Source organism: Gadus macrocephalus, chromosome 11 (assembly GCF_031168955.1).
Source record: "Gadus macrocephalus chromosome 11, ASM3116895v1".
NCBI lineage: Eukaryota > Metazoa > Chordata > Actinopteri > Gadiformes > Gadidae > Gadus > Gadus macrocephalus.
This window is the reverse complement of record NC_082392.1, coordinates 23,522,218-23,537,456: the sequence shown is the minus strand read 5'-3', so window position 1 is coordinate 23,537,456 and position 15,239 is coordinate 23,522,218. Positions and strand designations below refer to the sequence as shown.

At 49.0% G+C, this 15,239-nt stretch overlaps 1 protein-coding gene across 1 annotated transcript; it reads right to left on the bottom strand.

Annotated features, from left to right (window-relative positions):
• Positions 1-6,731: 6,731 nt before the first annotated feature.
• Positions 6,732-9,433, bottom strand: LOC132467567 (uncharacterized). The gene is made up of 3 exons (XM_060064920.1): positions 9,385-9,433; positions 7,745-9,240; positions 6,732-6,739 (listed from the first exon to the last, which is right to left on the bottom strand). The coding sequence occupies exons 2-3, from the start codon at positions 8,718-8,720 to the stop codon at positions 6,732-6,734; spliced, it is 984 nt and encodes a 327-aa protein (XP_059920903.1). The 5' UTR covers positions 8,721-9,240; positions 9,385-9,433.
• Positions 9,434-15,239: the final 5,806 nt, after the last annotated feature.

Sequence of the window (15,239 nt, the reverse complement as noted above, 5' to 3'; positions counted from 1 at the left end):
CATTTGGTTGCATGCTCCCTTTTATCCCCAAGCACTCCTGCCTAATGCACCTCAGGCTTGCATCGTTAAGGGAGGCAGTCCCTGTAAAGCTTGGGGGTGGAGCCAGCATGCTGCCACATACCTCCCCTCAATCACCACCCCTCCCTGGCGTCTGCCACACACCCTCCCCCTCAGCTCCGACCGGGAGGGAGGGGCGGTCCAGCTCCCCAGAGCATCCCTCCTGGATAGGGCATCCGCATTCCCATGGGCTGCCCCGGACCTGTGAACAACCGAGAAGGCAAAAGGTTGTAATGATAGGAACCAGCGGGTGACCCTGGCGTTACTGTCCTTATTCCTTGACATCCAAACCAGTGGTGCATGATCTGTGACCAGGGTGAAGTGGCGCCCCAACAGGTAGTACTTCAGGGTTTCCAGGGCCCACTTGATGGCAAGACACTCCTTCTCCACCGTGGAGTATTTTTGTTCCCTCGGCAACAACTTCCGGCTGATATAAATAAATCGGGTGTTCCTCACCTTCATGCAGTTGTGACAACACTGCCCCCACCCCTGTTTCCGACGCATCCGTCTGCACCACCATTGGCTTGTTGAAGTCCGGGGTTACCAGCACGGGTCCTGAACACAGTGCGGTCTTTAGGTCCTGAAAGGCTTTCTCCGTCTCCTCGGTCCATGTGACTTGGGCGGGCAGCCGGTCCCTGGTCACATCTGTCAGAGGGCTGGCTACGGATGCAAAGTGGGGAATAACCTGTTTCTTGGTCAGGGGCCGTGGCCAGTCCTGTATCGCCTCCACCTTCTTCCTCTGGGGTTTCACACATCCCCTCCCAATGGTGTAGCCCAGGTACTCCGCCTCCTGCAGACCGAGCTGGCACTTGTTTGGGTTAGCCGTTAGCCCCGCCTCCCGTAAGGCCTGCAACACTGCGCTCACCTGCTTCACATGAGTGTCCCACTCACTCCCATGGATGACTATATTGTCAATATAGGCGGCCGCGTACCCCCGATGGGGACGGAGTACCCGGTCCATCAACCTCTGGAAGGTGGGCGGGGCCCCGTGCAATCCGAAGGGTAGCTTCCTGTAGTGGAACAGCCCGTCAGGAGTGGCAAAAGCGGTTTTCTCCCGCGCCTCGGGAGCTAAGGGTACCTGCCAATAACCCTTTGTCAGGTCGAGCGTGCTGATATACCGGGCGGTCCCTAGCCGTTCTATGAGTTCATCTATTCGGGGCATGGGGTAGGCGTCAAATTTAGATATCTCATTTAGCTTCCTAAAGTCGTTGCAGAAGCGGATGGTGCCATCCGGTTTCGGCACCAACACTATGGGGCTGCACCACTCACTGTTTGAGACCTCAATGACTCCCGCTTCCAACATAGTCTTTACCTCGGTCCTGACGGCCTCTCTCCTGGCCTCCGGTATGCGGTAGGGTCTCAATTTCACCTTTTTCCCGGGCTGATGTGATGATGTGGTGCTGTACCAGATTGGTGTGGCCCGGTTCACTGGAGAACACATCCTGGTTCTGGTCGACCAACTCCATGAGCTCCTGCCTCTGTGCTGGGCTCAGCTGTTCCCCTAGGGGCACCTTGGCAGGCCCGGTCTCACTGGTAGCCTTTGGAGGAATAGAGCAGAGTACATCCATTCCATTTCTTCAACAGGTTTACATGGTCAATTTGAGTCGGCCTCCTTCGTCCCGGCTGTCGGACTCTATAATTCACCTCCCCTACCTTTTCAAGTACTTCGTATGGCCCGTTCCACCGGGCCAGAAACGTACACTCTGTTGTGGGGACAAGTACCAGTACTTTATCTCCGGGCTGGAAGTCTCGCTGTTGGGCCCCTCTGTTGTAGACCCGTGCTTGGGCAACCTGGGCCTCCTGCATGTGTTCCCGCACCAGGGGCCACAGGGTGGCCATCCGGTCCCTCATGTCTCCCACGTGTTCCACCATGGTTTGATGGGGCGACGGTTGCTGTTCCCAGGCTTCCTTCGCTATGTCCAGCAGCCCCCGGGGTCGTCTCCCATAGAGGAGTTCAAATGGAGAGTGGCCGGTCGACGATTGGGGCACTTCTCTGATCGAGAACATGAGATAGGGAAGCAGCTGGTCCCAATTCCGTCCGTCCGCCTCCATCACCTTCTTAACATCTGCTTCAGGGTCCGGTTGAACCTTTCCACTAGTCCATCGGTCTGCGGGTGATATACTGAGGTGCGCAACTGTTTTATTTGCATTAATTTGCAGAGGTCTTTCATGATTCGTGACATGAACGGGGTTCCCTGGTCTGTCAAGATCTCCTCGGGAATGCCCACCCGGGAGAACATCAGGACCAACTCACGTGCAATTCCTTTTGAGGCCATGGTGCGCAGTGGAATGGCTTCGGGGTACCTAGTGGCATAATCCAGTATCACCAGGATGTACTGGTGCCCCCGGCTGCTCTTGGGTAGTGGTCCCACCAGGTCCATGGCAATCCTGCTGAAAGGAACTGAAATAATGGGTAGTGGAATTAATGGGCCACGGAAATGTGGTTTTGGTGCCACCTGTTGGCACTCCGGGCAACTGCGGCAGTAATCCTCCACTGCCCTCTTTACCCCCGGCCAGTGGAATCTTGCCTTGATCCGGTCCAGGGTCTTCTCCACCCCTAGATGAGCCCCAAGAAGGTGGGAGTGTGCCAGCTGCAGGACTGATTGAACAAAGGGACGGGGCACCAACAACAACTCCACACATTCATCATTCCTCTTTACGACCTGATACAACAACTTGTTCTTGATGGCAAAATGAGGGTATGTGATCAGACCTACCCCCTCGATGGCCTTCCCGTCCACCACGGTCACCTGCTGGAGAGCACTCGTCAGGTTGGGATCCTCCAGTTGGGCTGTTCCGAACCGTCCCGATAATGAGGCAGGCTCTGGCGTTGCCTCATGGTCCATCGGGAACAGATTGTCCATACTCGCCTCCCCTGCCTCCTGTCCTGTGTCCCCTGCGTCACTTCCCGATAGAGGTTCAGTTGACCCCTGTGGGTCCACCTCGTGTAGGCCACACATCCGGACCTCCCTCTTATCGGCCCTCGCCCTTCTCCGGTGTCCTCTTTCCTTTAGGTTCCCCCGCTCTCTCCCCTCTCCGGTCAAACTGGCCCACAGTTGGCTGAACAGTGGGGAGTCCCTCCCAATAAGAACCGGCACTGGCAGGTTTGGGACGACTCCCACTGGTCCTGTGTATTGCCCCTTTGTGGTCTGTAGGTGAAGGAGGGTAGTGGGGTAGTTCTTAGTCTCCCCGTGTATGCATGTAACTGCCACAGTGTCCCTCAAGCTCGGGGACCGGGCGAAGTCCGGTCGGATCAGGGTCACCATACTCCCGGAATCCAACATAGCTGTCGTGTCCCTTCCGTTGGCCTTCACCGGAGTGACTGGGGACGGACCACTTTCCTCCCCCCAGCAAACCGTCAGCAATCTGCAGGGACGCCCGGTTGTTAACTCACCAGCTGATGCCGACGGCATCGAGACATCACGACTCGGACAGGTCCATGAGATGTGTCCCGGCTCGCCACACTCGTAGCACTTTCTGCTGTCTGGGTTCAGGAAGGGCCGACGTCTCGGGGGGCTGGCTCTTGGCGTCTCCCTGGCCGGGATCCTGCCGTGGTCCTCCGTCCTGATCCGCTCCCGCTCCTGCTCCTTTGGGCGAGGGTTGGGTTCCCCCCTCAGTGGACGTCCACTACGTAGGACTTCCACAGCCGCCTGGTGACCTTCCACCAACTCCACCAACTGATCTGCGCTCTGCGGGTTAGCTTGGCTGGCTAACTTTTTTGCCTCGTATGGGAGGGAACGCAAGAATTTGTCCATGACCACCTTCTCTGTGGCCATAAGCGTCAGTGGGGCAGCCGTCAGCCAGCCTTTGGCCAACCTAATTAGATCGTGCATTTGTGAGCGCGGCGACGCCGTTGCATCATAAGTCCAATCATGAAACCTCTGTGACCTACTTATCAACGTGTATCCATACCGGCGTAGTATTTCCTTCTTCAGCCCTTCGTAGTTAGACGCCTGATCGTCCGTCAGGTCCTGATACGCCTTCTGTGCTGTGCCCGACAGGAACGGTGCGAGTAGGCTGGCCCATTGTGCTGGATCCCAATTCTCCCGAACCGCCGTCCTCTCAAAGGTATTGAGGTATGCCTCTATATCATCAGTCTCTGTCTGCTTTAAAAGAAACCTGCTGGGGGCAGGACGGGCTGTAGCGCCTGCAGCCACGCCGCCATGTCCGGCTGCTAGCGCTCCCACCAGCTCCCGGGTCGTAGCCTGATGCGCCATGCTCACTTCCACTAGCTGTTTCATCAACGCTTCCATTGTTGTCTCTGTGTTGGTCTATCTATTTGACTTGGTTTTGGCTACAAGCACGCATTCTCCACCACGTGTAGCGGGCCAGTGGGTGTGGGCTTTCCACGCCACCAAGTCAAATGATACACACACACACCGAAAGCAGTTCAATAAGGTGGTTTATTCAAAAGAGACGAATAAATGTCACCAGGGTGGGGAAAAGGGTAATCCAGAGTCCGTAGTCCGTAGTCCGTAGTCCAGGGGTCGTCACCGGGAGGGTTCTCACACAAAGCGGTCGATACACAAATAATCTGTCAATGTTCAGGTTTCCTGCACTCTTTGGCCACACACAGTTCGCAGAGGCTCACGCAGAGGCACTCCATAGTAGGCTCCCCTCCATGTGGTTGCATGCTCCCTTTTATCCCCAAGCACTCCTGCCTAATGCACCTCAGGCTTGCATCGTTAAGGGAGGCAGTCCCTGTAAAGCTTGGGGGTGGAGCCAGCATGCTGCCACATACCTCCCCTCAATCACCACCCCTCCCTGGCGTCTGCCACAAACTGAAGACATTCTTTGGAAATTCTATTCACATGGCCTGTCTAGGATATCCAAACATTCAAATGTATTGGGCCTCAAATACCAGAGTTCAAATTCTGGCAGAATCCATGGCCAGAAATCGGTTTTACAAGCTTAGAAATTCCATTAAGATTGTCAACGACCTTGATGTTTCAGAAGATGAAAAAACAAATGATCTCTTGTGGAGAATCAGGCCCCTCTTGACCAAAGTAAGGCAAGGATGTCTGAGTCTGCCTAGAACAGGAAAGTTGTGCATTGACGAGCAAATGATTCCATTTACGGGTCGATGCCCAGTGCGCCAGTATGTACCGGGCAAACCACACCCAACTGGATTGAAGGTGTTTGTCTTGGCCGCACCAACCAGTCTGGTCTTAGACTTTGTGGTCTACCAAGGCAAGACTACCTTCAGAGTTACAGAAGGGAAGGGTATTGGGGAGCAAACTGTTCTTCATTTGGTAGAGTCTGTTCCCCGAGGAACCCACCTGTTCTTTGACAGGTACTTCACAACGATCAACCTCCTCAACACCCTGATGGCAAAAGGGCTGACAGGGACTGGAACCCTCATGAAAAACAGGGTGCCAAAGGAGTGCAACATCATAGAGGATAAATCCCTCAAAAAGAAAGGAAGAGGGGCATCAGAGATGGTAGTCCGACGAAGCCCCCCTGAAGTTGCTGTCATAAAGTGGTTGGACAACAAGCCAGTTGCCATGGCATCCTCTGCCTATGGCATTGAACCTCAGGACACACACAAAAGATGGTCCAAGAAAGACAAAAGGTTTGTTGTCAGGTGTCAAGGCCACTGGCAATTGCTGAGTACAACACCAACATGGGTGGTGTGGACTTGGTTGACCGAATGTTGAGTTTCTACAGGATGGCCTCTCGCACTCGGAAATGGACAGTGCGTGCAGTTTTCCACTTTTTTGACCTGGCAATCACCAACTCCTGGCTTCAGTATAGGAGTGACTTCCAGTTTCTGGGGAAGAAACCGCTGAAGTTCCTTGACTTCAAACTTCTCTTTGGTGAAGACTTGATAACTCGGGCCAAAGCAGGAATTGCAAGTGACAGGGAAGATGACTACACTCCCCCACGTCAAAAGTGGAAACCGCAGCCAAATGCAGCTCTGAGACACTACGGCGCCATCCATCTTCCAGAGATGGTGGATGAAAAACATGCATCAAGGTGTCGCAGATCCGACTGCAAGAGCAAAACATACGTGATGTGCAGGAAGTGCAAGGTATTCCTTTGTGTTTCCAAGAAGGGGAATTGCTTTTTGAAGCATCATACCAAATAAGCAAAACCCTGGTATTTTCTTTGGGACTAACTGGTTGCCATCAAGGTTCAGTTTCACGTACGGCGTTCCGATGCCCACTGTGGACACAAAAAAAAAAAAAAAAGTGATGATAAGCAGTTATTTGGATGTTCAACTCATTCTCATGTTGACTTTTTGATATTTTCTATGAGATTAACTAGTTGCCATGAAGGTTCCATTTCACATGTATGGCGTTCCGATGTCCACTGCAGTGGACACATGATATCTTAAAAATAAAAACATTTTTTTCAAAAAAAATGTTGTCAGTATTCTAATAACCTTACACAGATTGGGGAATTTAAAAAAAAATGTGATCGGACAATATTTTTTTTCCTGGTAGTCAGGAGGATAGAAGGCCTATTTGTATAAATGTGTAAATAGTTCATATTGTTATGCAAGTACTTTTTGGTTGAATTAGTAAAAAAAACACTTTTTCATAGTACGTCTCGTTTATTTTATAACTTAATTAGGGTCTTACAAGTATGTGTTTTGTACACTTTTATTTAGTTTTGTAGAATTGCACAAATAACAACCAAACACATATAAAACAATATACAACTGACACCAATCATGTTCCTGCACAAGTACACAAAGGGGTTTGAAGTGTTCTGTACATCACAAGCATCACATAATTCACTGTTCAGACTCAGAGCTACTGACGTGGCTCGTGAGTGCATCTTCAACATCATCATCAACATTGTCAAAGTACCGTATTGGTCCGAATATAAGACAGCCTTTTTTCCCCTCGAAATAGGTCTGGAAAAGTTGGGTCGTCTTATATTCGGGGTCTAGTATTCAGAGCGCAGTTTCTCTTCTTCGCCTCTCCCTTTAAATGTCAATACACATTCGCGGCCGCAGGTTGCCCCAGAAATTGGTTCCGGGAAGAAGTAGTCCAGCGTCCTTAACAACCAGACCGTTACCGGTGTTTAAAGACAGGCTGACCATTAGAGACAAGTGGCTCAAAAGTGGGTCAGGTCAATCAACAACAGCGGAGGAGTTATGATGCCAATTTTAAAATAATGGTTGTCAATAAGGCAGAGTCAAGTAACAACTGCCAAGCTGCCAAGAAGTTTGGGGTCACGGAGTAACGTAAGAAGATGGCGAGCACCAAAATAACGTCTCAAAGACGTCAACAGTCAGCGCAAATCCTACCGTGGTCCTCAAAGTGGCCGTTTCAGTGAGGTTGACCGGAGAGTTTTTGAATACGTCAGAGAAAACGCGCTTTGGGCGGAGCCGGTGGAAGCGGAGAAGCTGGGGAGCGATGACAGCGAGAGCGAACACAGCGGGGCAGAGGATGTGTGTGAGCGATAGAGAGAGATCGGAGGAGAAGTTTGGCGAATTTTAGTTAAGTTTAGTTAAATATGTGGCCTGTATTTTTCTATGTTATTTAAAAATGTTCCCAATGTTGATTATTGCTTGATATTAATTTTGAATCATACTGTACATATTTTGCCTTGAAAGTGCCGTGGCCTTTACTGGCATTATTATTATTGTCATTAATATAACAAGTGTTTAATTCACTGTTATAAGACGACGGGGGGTCGTCTTATAATCAGGGTCGTCTTATATTCGGACCAATACGGTAGTTACTGAAATAGAGATCTGGGTCAGTTAAATACCTCTCTGAATCATATTGCAGATCCCCATCAATATCCCCAAAAACATCACTGATGATAATTAAAATCTCCTTTGCATGGTCCAATCTAAACACAGGAAGGTTAGTACTAATGTATGCCAGGTCAAATATGTATTGACAGTGGGTCAATACTGCATCCACCAGTTGCTGACTGAATCCAGTGCAGGCTGCATGTGAGGTGTACAGTGGATTGGATGAATTGATTAAACTATCTCTGTAGTCATTCAGCAAATCTGCAATTAAAGACTTGTCATTTGCATCCACATGCCTAGATCTCTGATGAGTTGGTTCAGCTTCAATCTGTTCATAATTGGGCATGGGTTCTGTACATGTGCCAGATGAACAAGAGAAAACAGTCTGACAGTATGTACAACAGAGATGGTGTGGCTCTACATGGCTGGGTTCTGCTTCAAAATGTGCATAGAGAGATTTCCTGAAACATGTGTTTTTTCCAACAGCAAGCAGTTTCTTTACCTCTTCATCCACCTTGAAGTACTGCCCGGTGTTGTAGAGGATGGCATGTGATGGCTGACCATGCCTTCCAGCCCTGCCCGCCTGTTGTAAAATCGCCTCTAGGTCACCTGGAGCCCCGTACATTACCACGTGTGAAACATTAGCAAAATTCAACCCCATCCCCAAAGCTGTTGTTGAAACAACTATCCAGCAATTCCCTTCCCCCCTCAGAGAAGCCAACACTCTCTGCTTGTTTCGGGGGAGGGTTTTGCTGTGGAACATGCCAATCAGGAGGTTCTCACTTCTACAGTCCGGATCACAGCCCACCCAGGCATGTCCTTGCAATTCCGCCTTTAAATATGAGAAAACTCTCCCCACTGATTTAAGGCTTTGGCAGTAAATTAATATCGGTAGCATTGTTGAGCCCTTGTCTTTTGCATGTTGCACTATCCAGTCTAGGCAGTTCATGTGATGAGTGGGCACCTTGCACAAGCCAAGACGGATGTTTGTCTTGTTGGGACTAGCGATGATTTGAACAGCATTGTCTCTATGGAGTAGTCTGATGACTCTGCTTCTTGACTTGATGTCAGCGGAGGCAGTCAGTGCCAAAACAGGTGTACCTGGGAGAGTAGAAATATGACAAGATAAACACTTGCCCCATTTTATAACATACCCAACAAGTTGTCAAGTGTTTGTTTAATATACTATGGCAGGGAGGACTTAATGAACAGCACTATGAACATGAATGCACTTAATCCAAGTAATCACGCAATTCTGTTTCATTACAGTAACTAATCCTTGCAACAGATATTATCCATACACAGAATATTGACGATACTATAGCATTCAAATTAGATATTTCACAACATGTAAGGTAGGAGCAACAAAGGGCAGTGCATTCAACTTACCCTCCTTGGCTATAGATCTTAGCTCTCCGAGCTAGGCAAAACTCTCTCGGAATGCCGACCCGCCTTTGGAAGCCTCGCCCCTGAGTGAAACAAAATGGAGTACAACATTAGCCTAAGCTATCGAGTATGGAAGAACAGCACTACTCACGTTGTTTAACCTAAGCATTGAAGTATGCAAACACAGCCCTATTTATGTTGTTTAACCATATTTAGTGCTTACTCACCATTTGTACGTAACGTGGACCTCATCTACGACGATACCAATGAGGTTGTTGTTGGGCAAAATAACCTGCTGAGCACATCACATGTACATTATAAATATAGCTAACTCCCACCCTAGCTTGAGGAGCACAACACATGGCAGTCACGTTACAATATAGTCAATTTTTAACACATAACACACACATGAGAACATGGTCAGGTAAAGGCCAGAACCAAGGCCCCATCTCTCCTCCCGGCAAATGATAAACACTCAGACAATGCACCGTTTCATCCTCAGAACGGGAGGGCCACAAGCAGGAGACTCTGTGAGACTCTCCCCCGTCAGGAAGAACACAAGAAGATATACATGCATACACTAGAGCCTGGGAGGCAAGGTCAACCAAAGACACACAGAACCATACACATCTCAAACGCACACACCTCATCGAGAGGAAGATACAGCATAAGAGTGTATCACACAGGAACTCATCCCTTCTTCTGCAGCAGACCTTCCACGGAGGCGAAGCTCTGGACGAACCATCAGCGCTGATTAGGGACTTAGACATATTCGATTTCTCACGCTTTATGACTCTGTATAACCGTTGCCACTTTACTTAATAAATCCAAGGTCCTCGTGCCGATAGACTTTATTACCTCTCCGTCTCATTTCATCTGGTCCAGTAACTAGACAGACCGTTTTTCCCAACAATTTGGTGACCTCCGACGTGAATTTTTTCTGAATTGAACACGCAACTGGGAAACGAGAGACGGAGAGCGGCACGACCTCGGGACCCCGGAGCACCGGACCGATTCCTGCAGTCTCACCTCGCGCGCGCCCAACAAAGGTAGGCAGAACCTGTTGATAAAATCCAAACTCTGCATAGTTATATAGGAATCACTTTAGGGGGTGAGACTGTGAGAGCGGTTCGCTACGGGATATCTCGTGGGGACGAATAGAGCTACATCCCAGCATTTCCCCATAAACCCGATTGACCCTGAACGCGTGACACATCGAATATCGGCTCGTTGCATGGTGAAAGAATACCCTCGAGACCATAGGGCCTATAAGAATCGGGCATAGTGATACAAGACTACCGATGGCCAAGTAATGGATGTGTAATAAAGGCACCAGTGTATCAAGAGGGTTCGAGTCCCCACCTGTGTAAAGAGGGTTCGAGTCCCCACCTGTGTAAAGAGGGTTTGAGTCCCCACCTGTGTAAAGAGGGTTAGAGTCCCCACCTGTGTATCAAGAGGGTCAGAGTCCCCACCAGTGTATCAAGAGGGTCGGAGTCCCCACCAGTGTATCAAGAGGGTTAGAGTCCCCACCTATGTCTTAAGGGGGTTGGAGTCCCCCAGAGTGGGGTTAGAGTCCCCACCTGTGTAAAGAGGGTTAGAGTCCCCACCTGTGTAAAGAGGGTTAGAGTCCCCACCTGTGTAAAGAGGGTTAGAGTCCCCACCAGAGTGGGGTTAGAGTCCCCACCTGTGTAAAGAGGGTTAGAGTCCCCACCTGTGTAAAGAGGGTTTGAGTCCCCACCTGTGTAAAGAGGGTTAGAGTCCCCACCTGTGTAAAGAGGGTTAGAGTCCCCACCTGTGTATTAAGGGGGTTGGAGTCCCCCAGAGTGGAGTTTGAGTCCCCACCTATGTCTTAAGGGGGTTGGAGTCCCTCAAAGGGGGGTTAGAGTCCCCTTCTTTGTCTGTATATTAAATAATTCTATGTGGTAAGCTATATATTCATTGCATATGCGGGGACTGACGGACAGACACCTGAACTGACGCAGACTAGGGATAGCAGAGACCTCTCACCCCCACCTTCACGACCAGAGAGCAAGTGCGTGTGTATGGAGTCGAGAACGAGAGTCAGCGTGGGTGGAAGAATAGGAGAGCATGGGTGAGAGAGAGACAGAGAGACAGTGTGTGTATGCGCGAGTGAGAGAGAGGTTGAGACGGAGAGACTATGTGTGTGTGTGTGTGTGAGAGGCCCAGAGAAAAAAAAAAAAAAAAAAAAGAGAACAAGCGTATCTGTGAGCCGGCTAAATATAGAAATAAATCATTCAATGATAACCCGGGTGTGTGTGTGCAGCGTTCCCTTGTTTTGTTATGCTCAACGCTATGTGTGCAGCGCTTGCTTGCTTTGTTGTGCTCAACGCTATTTTGCAGTGTCTGATGATATGTTTCTGTGTGCGTCTGTGAGAGACAGAACAAAAGGTCCGTTGATATGTTTCTGTGTGCGTCTGTGAGAGACAGAATGAGAGGTCCGTTGATATGTTTCTGTGTGCGTCTGTGAGAGACAGAACGAAAGGTCTGTTGATGTGTGTCTGTGTGCGTCTGCGTGAAAGAGAGGATCTGTGAGTGAGTCAGTGGGTGTATGCGTGGTCCGCTCTATCTTCGCCCGTTGAAACGGGTAAAGGAAAGAATGGACAGATTGATAATAATGAATAATGTCTCTCTGACGTATTGCTTCGGTCTATGGCTTAACCTGCGGACCTAGATAAATTGACAATGATAAATAACTTTTTTACTGCGTTGCTTCAATTTACCGTTTGACCCGTTAAAACTAGACCTAGATAAGTTGACAAAGATAAAGGATATCTCTTTTACTGTGTTTCTTTAAAATTACTACTGGACCTGTCGCATAGATAAACTACGATACTAAACAACATCTCTTTGTCGCGTTGGTTGGCGATTTAGCCTGTTGAAACAGATTAATCAATAAAGATAGATAACGATTATTGGCTATGAGGAATATCTGGATGTATTGAATAACGTCTCTAGGCCCTGTTGTTGTTTTTTGCTTCCCCCCCCCCTGTTTTTTCCTCCTTTTCTCCTCCTCCAAGAGTGACAAGAGTTACCACCTAGCCACTCATCCGCTCTCATGTGTTAGACAGGTCACACAGAGTTATAGCACCACAGCCGCCATTTTTTGAGTTCTCTCACTCAGTCCCAAGCCACACCTCCCCCTCCGCCAAATCTGGACCACTCCAGCCCTGCCCTTCCCCAACTACAGCGCCCCCTACTGGACCACTCCGACTCTGCCCTTCCCCAACTACAGCGCCCCCTACTGGACCACTCCGACTCTGCCCTTCCCCAACTACACCGCCCCCTACTGGACCACTCCGACTCTGCCCTTCCCCAACTACAGCGCCCCCTACTGGACCACTCTGACCCTGCCCTTCCCCAACTACAGCGCCCCCTACTGGACCACTCCAGCCCTGCCCTTCCCCAACCACACCGCCCCCTACTGGACCACTCCGACTCTGCCCTTCCCCAACTACAGCGCCCCCTACTGGACCACTCCAACCCTGCCCTTCCCCAACTACAGCGCCCCCTGCTGGACCACTCCAACTCTGAAAAAACAATCGGCAATATTTAAAAATTAGACCAAATAAGTATGATCAAACGTTATCCAAATTTCTAATTCAGGCTATAAACTAGATAAGGACAACGTAGAGGGTTTGGGTTTGGCATAGTAGTGAATCAAAATGTGGAAAACACTAAATGCAATCAATAGGTAGAATAAAAGGTTTAATTAGGTCGTCCAATTTAAATAGATAGTGAAGGGCAATCGGGTAGGATTATGAAGAGAATTGTGATTTTAAGTAACGGTTAAGACAGAAGTATGTCGCCCAATATTGAAAATGCAAGTTTTAATATTGTGATTTTGTTTTCTTTCACATCTCCCTAGTTCAGGACAATAGGTGGATTGACGCCACATCTGCTGGGAAGGAGTCATACATGCTATGTTGTCAAATTGGATTCGGAAGTAGTGGGTTTACCTTTCAAATGCCACTACTGCTGCTGCAACACTTTAATAATTTTAACTCTGATAAATTACCTTTTGTTTTATAGTTGCCCTGATGTGTATCTTTTACGCACACACACGCTGCATAGGGCAGATGCGGCTGAAGACTGTCTCCATCCCTCCACTTTGCGATCGATACCACCATATAGGTGGGGATTGATCGTATCCCAGGTACGGCATCCTGCACTAAGCCAGTATGGAAGGCTGGTTAGCCAATGACGGGTAAGATCCCACCTTGAAGCCCGGGACAACCTAAAACAGGCACAGTCACGATTACTTGGCAGAGTCACTGTGAGCACTGGCTCACTTGAACATGAAGTGACGAACTGCAACCATCATAGGAAAAGCCGGCTGATGAAAGGTGGAGGGGGAACAGGAGTCAGATATGTCAGCTCTGGCAGCAGAGGTGGTCTTGGAACGGGGCATGTCGCGTTTTATTTTATTTTACCTTTGTGGTATAGAAGGCCACTAACGCATGAACGTTTTTTCGGTTTAGTGCATGACTTTGGAACAGAGTGGTTTCAGGCGGCTGATGGTAAACCCACCCATATTGGGCTTTGGATTTGGACATACTGGTTTCGATTTCCCTTCCCAAAAGATTGGTTTCAGTTTGCTGATGCTTAAAGTTAGACGTTTCGACGTTGGTTGCACCAACGGCGTTCTTAGATTTGCTTATCATTTAATGCGCATGGTTTTGACCATTGCGCAAGGAGGAGGAGGTTTTGAGGAGAATTAGGAACATTTTTGAAAACAAGGTTTTTCTTCACCATACTTGCAAACAATGATTGACATCCAGCTAAATGAGTGTGAAATATTTGAAAAAACAGTGTTCAACAGAGGGGTAGAAGCAGTCCCATCAGACGACCAAAGTGCGGCTACGGTAATCAAGGTTCTGACTAGAGAAGTCATGCCAAGGTTTGGAATTCCGTCACAAATTAGCTCAGGCGATAGGGCAGTGTTTATTCAGAAAACACTCAAACAAGTGATTCAACATTTGCATGTCGAATAAAGACTAGTCTGTGTCTACAATCCTCAAACCACAAGGTATGGTGGAGAGAGGAATGGGACGCTTAAGACAAAGATTAACAAAATTAAATTAGAGTACTAAATTAAAGGACTAATGCACTACGACTGACACTAATGAGTTATCGCATGAAAACTAACGGAACGACGCATCTAACCCCGCATTAAATGCTTAAGGGTCGACCCATGCCTTCACTTAACATTCGAGGGTCCCAAAAGGGACTTCCATTAGAGTAAGTAGAAATAGAATTAAGGAAAATATGTTTGAACATCTAACTGTTGTACATAAGTTTGTAATTCCGGCAAGAGAAACACAAAGTTCCAGGGCCGGAGGAGGAGCCAGATGCAGACACGCCCGGAGCCAACGAACTACCCAAGAATGATGCAATCAAATTTCGGCAGGGTTTGAGTCAGTCCTGTTTTGGTGGTCCACTATTAACAAAAATGTTAATTGGATAAATAATATATACTATAATCAGCAACGGTTTGTCAATTTTTCCACGAATAAGGTCAAGGGACTATATAAATATAGATATGCTATTGGCAGAGCAAGGAGGGGTGTGTGGGATGATAAGGACAACATGTTGTACTTTTATCCCAACAACACGGCCCCTGACGGGTCGGTGACAAGGGCCCTGGCCGGCCTTCGAGCTCTTTCCGTCCAGATGGCAGAGGACTCTGGGGTCGACAACCCCATGGAGAAATGGATGACTGACATGTTTGGCAAGTGGAAGGGCCTTCTCATGGCCGTCCTGTCATCCCTGGCTTGCTTCGTCGGGATTGTGGTCTGCTGCGGGTGTTGCTGCATCCCCTGCGCCCGCACCCTCTGCTCACGCCTCATCACCACGGCCCTCGAGAAGGAGAAACAACAGCCCCCTCCCTACTCCGAAGCAGCCCCCCCTCATGCCCCTTCTGGATTGCCTGGACGAGCTTCCCCTGGACGACCAGATGGTGCCTGAAAAATTTGACTGTGAGTATGGCCTCCCTCGCCCTGCAACCCCTGACTTTGAGTACGAGTTCCCCTACACACTCCCAACCCCCACCATCGACTGTGTC

Excerpts from the sequence above, each read along its gene's own strand:
- LOC132467567 (XM_060064920.1), bottom strand. The coding sequence starts at position 8,720 with ATGAACTGCCTAGACTGGATAGTGCAACATGCAAAAGACAAGGGCTCA.